Source organism: Lactuca saligna, chromosome 7 (genome assembly GCF_052625555.1).
Source record: "Lactuca saligna cultivar CGN05327 chromosome 7, ASM5262555v1, whole genome shotgun sequence".
NCBI lineage: Eukaryota > Viridiplantae > Streptophyta > Magnoliopsida > Asterales > Asteraceae > Lactuca > Lactuca saligna.
The window spans coordinates 159768007-159776777 of record NC_136423.1 but is presented as its reverse complement, the minus strand read 5'-3'; the positions used below and the strand labels follow the sequence as shown (position 1 = coordinate 159776777).

Genomic DNA, 8771 nt, shown 5'->3' with positions numbered 1-8771 from the left:
ATGAAGGGTTTTTGTATTAATTTGCACATGTTAATTATCATATAAATAAATCTTAAATCATATTTCCACTCAAATAGTGTATATTTATTTTGAAGAGAACAAAACCTTTGACACCTTAAAGACGGAAGATTAATGTTTAGTAGACACAAACTTCTAAAATTCTAAACTTCTGACCTCACCAGCCTGCATATGATTGTAGATTCTATAGTTGGTTGTTCTCTTACAAAATATCTTTGAAAAAATTATGGCATGTATGATGATAATAATGCTCAAAATCATTTGTATTATGAGATTTTATTCAAATCAAATAGTAGGAAATCGCCCCGTGTTTTTTAGTCCAATATTCTGAATAGATGTCATTATCATTTTTTCTGGAACGACAATATTCTACACTACATGTTTTTCTCATGGATAACCTATCATGCAGGTTACACATCCCCATTCTATTGGAATTTTGAACACCAACAAAGACTCAGACTTTTGATCATGGAAAATTTTAAATAATGACAACAGGGGTGTATATCTTTACACATTTGTTTGACAGCATTGTTGGAAATTTTTATTTGAAGTGATATAATGACGAGAATATTGGAAAATATCAACTTTACATGAAGTTTTTAAATAATGACACAGTGTACAATAATGAAGACAAATACAGTGGCAGCTCCAACAAACGTCTAGAATGGGCAATAAGATATTTATACAATATAAACAATTAAATACTATAAGACCGCTCAAAACTTATGTATTATTGATTTTACTTAAAAAGTAAATTAGAGGGTGTTTGGGATTTGCTTATTTAGGGTGTGTTTGGCACAGAGCTTTTGGAAGCGTTTGAGAGCTTCTAGCTTCTAGCTTCTAGCTTTTGATAAAACGCCCTAGTTTAAACAAAAAGCTTCATTTGGCAGTATGAGCGTTTAGCTTTTAGTTTTAGCAAAACGCGCCGATTCTAAAAGCTACTTCATGTAGCATTTAACAAAACGTTCTTGAGCTTTTGAAATCAATTTCCATAATTACCCTTAAATATATATTTATATATTTATTTATTTTTAATCAATTGTTCTTTTATGTAATTTTATATATTTCAAAAGTTTCCAGCTACTTTTACCAAACATTCATATAACAAATAAAAGCTACAGCTTCCCGCTACCAGCTACCAGCTAACCGCTACTCGCTTCCAGCTAACAGCTACTTTTGCCAAACACACCTTAAACAATTTTTTAGTAAAATTGACTACTGATGGTTAACTGGTGTCAAAATGGAGTTTAAAAAATGGATTTGCTTATTTGGCACCAAAGTATGAAATGACTTATCAAAAACTCATTTTTAAGAAAATAAATGCTTTCAATATTCTTATACCCAAACACTAAACATGCTTATTATGGGTGTCAAACAGCAATAAATCAAGTCATATGAATAAATGTAAAGAAACTACCTAAAGAATCTCATTCCATGGTTAAACCGGTTAAAATGGGCTAGAGACCGGTTATGGAGGGTCTACTTTTTTTTTTGAACGGCATTGAGGGTCCTGATTACAAAAGTTATAACATTAACATTATGAAGTCCAACCGGTTGATCATGGACCAGCTGGAGGGGCACAAATCGGGCCATCAATCGGTTATCGTTGGTCCTGGCCTAGCTAGGTCTGATGTACCGTAACAAGTTATGGGTTCGATGTAACGTAGCAAGTTATGGTTCTAGTCCCAAAAAATATAATAGCTATAACAAGTTCTTAACCTCGTTTATCACTTGTTGGTTATTCGTTCATGAGTCGGGACTTATTAAAACATTTTTTTGTAAGGTAATTAAAAAGTTTTCAATCAAATAGATATTTATTTTATTTTATTAGGAAATATAAAAAGATTAAAAAATAATAATAAAAAAAATCTAATATTGTATAAGGATACAATATATGTCTTCATCTTAGTCCTCTTTGTCTTGATTAAATCCCACATTTTAATGGCATTCCAGTAAGGGTCTATTTTATGTACCTCATGCAATTACAACAATATAAAACAAAACTGTATTTAGAAATTAAATGAGTAAATTGTGAAAGTTTCGGGATGACTATTATTTGGTAACATATTTTGTACTATTGTTTTGTAAATCCACCTGCGACATTTCAATAAAAAGGCGGGGTTCCTAGAAAATGTCTTGGAAATAGTCTTTTCTTATCGAACTCCGAAGGATTTTATTTCTTCTGAAAAACCCTCTTAGGAAAACCTTTCCAAAGGATTTTTCGAGGAACATTCCGATAAAAGTCTTTCAATGAAAGTATCGATGAAGATAACAACAGAGAGAGGATGTTGAGAGACATAAGAAAGGAAAAAAGTTGTTCTGAGGGTGTAGTTCATCAAAAGGCTTTCACATTAGGATAGAAGTTCAAAACAAAAAAAGATGTGAAAGAATATATAAACAAACATGCAGTAGAAACCAAAAGGGATTTACATTTTGAAAAAAATGACAAAACAAGGATTAGGGCTATGTGTAGAGGAGTGGTCCCAGATATGAGTGGTGGGCCATGGACAAAGTCAAGGACTGGATTCAAGGACAAAACAGTAATATGAAAGAGGGTAAATGTCCTTGGGTTGTACTGGTGTCTAGACCTAAAGAGACAGATGACGGGGTAGTGAACACCCTAGTTAGTGAACATCGGTGTGTCAATCAAGAACCATTAAAGCTTGCAACTACAAATTCATTGCAGCAAACATTGTGAAGCAAATTGAGAGTAATCCAACCATTCCAGTCAATGCATTTCAAGAAGATCTCATTCAAAAATTCAAGATGAACATGTCAAGAATGAAGGTACATCGGGCAAGGGAATTGGCTCAAAAGCATGTTTTTGGGGATTTTCAGAAACAATATGCTATTTTGAGGGACTATGGACTAGAGTTGATGGAAAGAAACCCAAGTACTAATGTGAAGATCGATTGTTACAGTGAGCCAAATTTAAATTCTGATACAAGGACATTTAGGAGAATTTACATTTGTTTAGGAGCATTAAAGGAAGGATTTAAGGCTAGTCTAAGGGATTTCATAGGGTTGGATGGTACTTTCATGAAAGGTCCCTATCCTGGTAAAATTTTGACTGTCGTAGGGGTAGATTCCAATAATGGGATATATCCTCTTGCATATGCTCTTGTTGAGAATGAAACCACCAATTCATGGACATGGTTTTTGGAACAACTTGGTAATGATCTAGAACTTAATGCTAATTCAAACTTCACTTTCATCTCAGATAGGTAGAAGGTACATATACTTCAATTTAATTTGATATTGTTGTTATTTAGTCAACTAAGTATTGAAATATTTAAATAGGGTATCATTCCTGCAATTGCCAAACTTTTCCCTCAAGCTGAGCATAGGTTCTGTCTGAGGCATATTTATGAAAATATGAAAAGGCAGTGGAAGGACAAAGAGCTCAAAGATTTGGTGTGGGCATGTGCAACTGCTACTACTGTAAGGAATTTTGAGAAAGCATTAGAAGAGCTAAAGAAATTCAAAGCTGAAGCTCATGATTGGCTGATACAGATTCCTCCAGCTCATTGGGCAAGATCTCATTTCTCATGTTAGTACTTCATCTTTCCTTTATGTTAACATTTACTTGTCATTGTTAGGATTTGTTCTCATTTTGTATTATATGACTAAACAGGGAGGGCGCATACTAACATCTTGTTGAATAACCTATGTGAGGTTCTGAATGGAAAAATACAAGGTGGTAGGGATAAACCTATCATTTATTGTTTGGAGTATATTAGAGAGTATTTGATGAAGAGAATTTGCAATTTCCAAAGAGAGATTGATAGATGTCATGGTCCTCTCACACCAACTGCCACTAGTCTTCTTGATCAAGTGAAAAGACAAGCACAAAAGCACAGGTGTATTTTCAATGGGGTTAACACTCAAGTGACTACTCATTGGGGTGATCAGTTTATTGTGAATTTGGATGAAAAAACATGCACATGTAGACATTGGGAAATTACAACCATGTTATGCTCACATGCAATAAGTGCAATATGGGACAAGATTAAACATGGAGCAAAGAATGTTCCTGAGTTGGAGCATTGGGTCCACCCATGCTACTGGCTAGTTACATGGGCAGAAGTGTACAAACACAAAATTGAACCTATAAATGGTACATTGATGTGGCCCAAATCACAATGCCCAACCAAGTTGCTTCAACCCAAACATGTTGTTCAGGTATGTCTTCATATATCAATATAATTGAAGTTTTTTAAGAACGACAATTTAATCTTATGTACATTTGTAGGTAGGTAGGCCCAAAAAGAAAAGGAAGAGGGCATATGATGAACCTGCTACACAGGGGCATAAACTATCCAAGAGGTGGACCACTATCACATGTAGAAAGTGCAACAACAAAGGGCATAATTCAAGAACTTGTAAAGGTCAAGGTGGCCCTACTGACAAAAGAACTGAAGAAACAGGAGGATAGAAGTGAGGATGGGGGTGTTGTTGAGAACCATTAGGTCTTTTGATGCACTTTGCACTTTACTTTTATGGTTATGTTAACACTTATGTTTATGTACCAAGCAATACTTACTTTGGGCTCCTTATTTTGTATGGTCATGCGTGTTGACCTTGAATCATTGTACACATAGGTAAACTGTCAAACAATGTCAATTGTTTTTGTGATATACAATAGCATTTTTGTTATATTCTTGTTCTTGTCAACTAGTATTTGTGATATTCAAAGTGTTTGGTCATGCATGTTGAATTGGTGTTCTTGTCAATAATATTTGATGGCACAAAGCCATGACACACTAACCTTGTTCTGAAATTAAACCATTTGATTACAAAAAGACTATAACAAAATGACAGCATTAACCAGAACATAATTTACTGCAGTCAAACTCAAAAAAGACACAAACATTACATAAACCATGGAACAATTTCCTGTCTTCAGACTCAAAATAAGACCACCACTAGATTAACCCTATGACTTCGACACTACTTCTTGCATTCAGACACCACATTCAGAGGCAACTTCGACCATGCTTCAAGTAATGAATTGCAAAAAGAGCCCAACTGAAGAGAATGATTAACTTATACATCCTAGCTTGCAGTGTAGCTTGTTGAAGAGATTCTTACAGCTTGTTCATAGACCTGATTAACCCAAGTATCACTTCCACCGATCTAGGGCACACCGGCTCATCAAACCACCCAATCTAACCACACCTTCTCTCATTACGAAGACAAGACCAAAATCGCCTTCCAGGGTTGCGATCTGACCAGAAAGTGACGATGGCTAGATCACGATTTCCACAAGCACATATCGGCATTTTCCCCAGCTTTCTTTCTCTAACAGTAGTAGTGGTCGAGTAAATTAGGAGGAAGAGCAAGAAGAAGTAATATAAGCGTTAATTTATATGTTCAGAAAAGGTCCTTTAAGCTAAAATGACATAAATACCCTCATGTGCAAGTCACATGGGGGCAACTTAACGTTGGAATGGACGGACATCCAATTCGGGGACCAAACGCGTGCAACTTATGGTCCATAGGTACTATTTGAGGGAAAAAATTACCATAGGGACTATATTAGGGAAAAATCCAAAACCTAAAGGACCATTCGCGTAATTTGTTCTTGTTATTAACAATTAAATAATAATTTCATAAAAAAATATAAAAAATGATTTTTAGTATTGTTATTATGTTGAACTATATTATAAAAGATAAGGTTGGAACTTGAAGTTGTGTTGCATATATAAAGTTATATGATTAAAATAGAAAAAATAAATAATTTTTAAAAATAAATAAATCGTTATTGTTATCTATTAAATAATAATTTCATATTAAATTAAAACGTTTATATTAAATATTATCTTTATGTAGAAAATACGATAACAGAGACATCTTTTTATCTATCTTAAATTTTATCATTATGTACAACATATGATAATAGAGACAACTTTTTATCTTAAATAGTAAAAAAAAATGTTTTGTATCATAAATATTACCATAATTATGCATAACATATGATAATAGTGACATCTTTTATAAGGTTAAAACTTTAAATTGTATTACAAACAGGGTTGTAAAACTTGGCTAACACAACCAGATACTCGGCATGTTACTTAAACTCGACCTCCAATGGAAGCGAGTTTGCCTAACTCAGCCAGAAAACACTCGGATCCTTATTAAACTCGATCCAAATCTAAAAGATACAATCCAAAATAATTTTCAAAATTTTGAAATTTAATTGGTCACTTGTTGACAAAGACAATCTCACCAAAGAATACACTCAACGTCCTACAAAGTTATATGCAAGGAAGATCTCATGACTTAGTCCCATTAAAATATTTCACAATCTTTCCTATTTATAGAGGAGAATACATTCTCTTGTTTACTCTCATGATCAATGTGGGATGAAGATATTTTAATAAAACTCATTTCTTTATTTGCCAATAATTTCATTTTGTTAAATAAAATATTAAATAATAAAAATAAAATGTTATCTAGAAAGTTTATTGTTCAATAGTTCAATTTTTCAGTAATCTCGTAAGTTGCTATAAAAAATCAAATTTTTATTGAATAACTTTTTGTTAAATCCTAAAATCATAAATTCAGTTAGGTACTTAATATAGAAAGTTTGTGTATATGTATTTTCATGATTCAAAATGCCATTATAAAATGAATTCATTTATAAAATATAATCAAAGCCACCAAGGAGACGATACATGTTTTTATGACTCAAGGCCACCAAGGAGACGATACATGATCAATGGTTATGAGAATGTAGGGAGTGTATGAAGAGGTAAATCTGGAATTTAAGCTAAATTTGTTTACAACTACCACATATATAAACTTGAAGGACTGTATTGCAAAAATGGAACCATCTAGTATGCTTTTTCATATTGTTCTTCCAAAATTGTTGCCCTGAAAAATGTCCATATTGGTATATTTTTTTCATTTTGTTCTTTAATCGTTTACTCTATTTTCTTTTAAAAACCATTTATTTTTGTTGTGTTGATTCTCAAGTTGAAATTTTTATGTTTCCTAGGTTAAGATCATAATTCATGATTTCAAATTATTGGTTTCAGGAAGAAATGCTTCCCTTAAATTTTAATTTTAAGAAAAGGTTGATTATTTGATATTATGTTGCATCTTCATATCCAGATCTTGGAAAATGCACCAAGGGACTCCAATACATAGGAGTCACAACAAGATGAAATTTTGTTCTCTCCTGAACTTCATTCAGGTAAATTGTATTATTTACTAAAATGTATAAGTTTCTTACCAACCATCAAAGTATATATATATATATATATATATATATATATATATATATATATATATATATATATATATATATATATATATATATATATATATATATATTCACACACAGATTCAGGGGTTTTCATCCTTTTTTATTTGTTCTCAGGTCACAGCAGACGAAACTAACATTGTTACAATTGTAGACCTTCCAGCCTGTTGAGGAATAATAAAGTGTATTCTATTGTTTTCTTATGGATTATGTAAATAACGAATTATTCTAGGATTTTGAGACGAGTTTCATGCTAATTTCTAGGGATTCTAAGACTGTATCAAAGTTTTTTTCCAAGTTGTCGACCCAATTGGCGATTTCCTATATTGGATGACGCCACATAACAACAAATATTTTAACACATCAAAAACTACAACAATACTGGTATATTTAAGTTTCTTTGTGTTCATTTCTTTGTAATTTTTGTGGAACTTTGTATATTCGCAGCTATATAAAAGTTATTAGGCATAGGCTTTGAAAGATGATATAGAAGCACTCAAGTAACTTTTCAAATTATATATTTGTATAGGTCAAGGAATTGTTGAAGGTTAGGAGGAGCAAAATGTCCAAGAATAATCCATTTTAATTCCATTCATGATGGTATTTGGAAAGTCATGTGTTAAAGGGTAAATGACGAAATTATACTAATACGCTTGTAATTTTTTGCAATTCATCAGATATAATCAGTAATTAAGCACTTAATCCTTTAATTGTCGGGTTTACAGTTTTTATTGAAGGTGCATAAAAAGGAGCTTGAATGGTAAGATAAGGCTCCTAAATTGATTCTTCAGTCCTGGAGGTGCATTTAGTTTCTTAGTTGTTCATAATCTCTTTGGTTTTTTGGTAAAATGATATTCCATTTAACTACTTTGTATTTGTGTAAAATAAAAACATGTGTTAGTGAGGAAAAATAATATAACTAGGCTCATTTAACCTTCCAATCAGAGTTAGGGGCAAAAAGGTCATAACATGAAAAGAAAAGCAAGGCGGTTGGGATGTACATGGTAAATGCGCAAAACTTTGAAGCCAACACCAAAAAGATAATATCCATATAGATCCAAAACTCATAGCAGCTAAGGGCAGTCCCAAGGGTAAAATGATCAAATCTTGGAACAAAGTGTTATATGGGAATTCTACAAAAGAGTTTTTTTTTTGTTTTTTGTAAACTTTTTATGAGTATTTATCTCTCGAATAAAATAGATAGTTTCTCTAATACAACTTTGAGTTACCGATTCTAATTTGTTTTGAACAACTGCTACATTAAAAATCTTAACTAATATATTTCTATAAACTGTGAGTTTAAAATCTTCATGTGTACTTGAATGTTTATGCATTGACATGTTTGCCTTTAAATTTGGTTTGTCTGTATATGTTGTCTCTTTTGAAAGAGAATTTTGATTTATAAATTCAAAAGGCAGCTTTCTCAATTTGGATGCGAAATGACTGGTTTTTGTTTTTTGCAACAAAGTAAATGTGTGAACTACAA

At 32.2% G+C, this 8771-nt stretch overlaps 1 protein-coding gene and 1 long non-coding RNA gene across 2 annotated transcripts; both read left to right on the top strand.

The window, feature by feature from the left end:
* The first annotated feature begins 2521 nt into the window (after positions 1-2521).
* On the top strand, positions 2522-4453 carry LOC145007394 (uncharacterized). The gene is made up of 5 exons (XM_078966337.1): positions 2522-2573; positions 2705-3242; positions 3402-3568; positions 3653-4200; positions 4271-4453. Exons 1-5 carry the CDS (start codon positions 2522-2524, stop codon positions 4451-4453), a joined length of 1488 nt encoding a protein of 495 aa, XP_078822463.1.
* A 2242-nt stretch (positions 4454-6695) lies between these two features.
* On the top strand, positions 6696-8525 carry LOC145006203 (uncharacterized). The gene is made up of 6 exons (XR_013662833.1): positions 6696-6772; positions 7135-7216; positions 7403-7669; positions 7815-7911; positions 8011-8084; positions 8231-8525. It is a non-coding gene; the product is annotated as an uncharacterized LOC145006203 (long non-coding RNA).
* Positions 8526-8771: the final 246 nt, after the last annotated feature.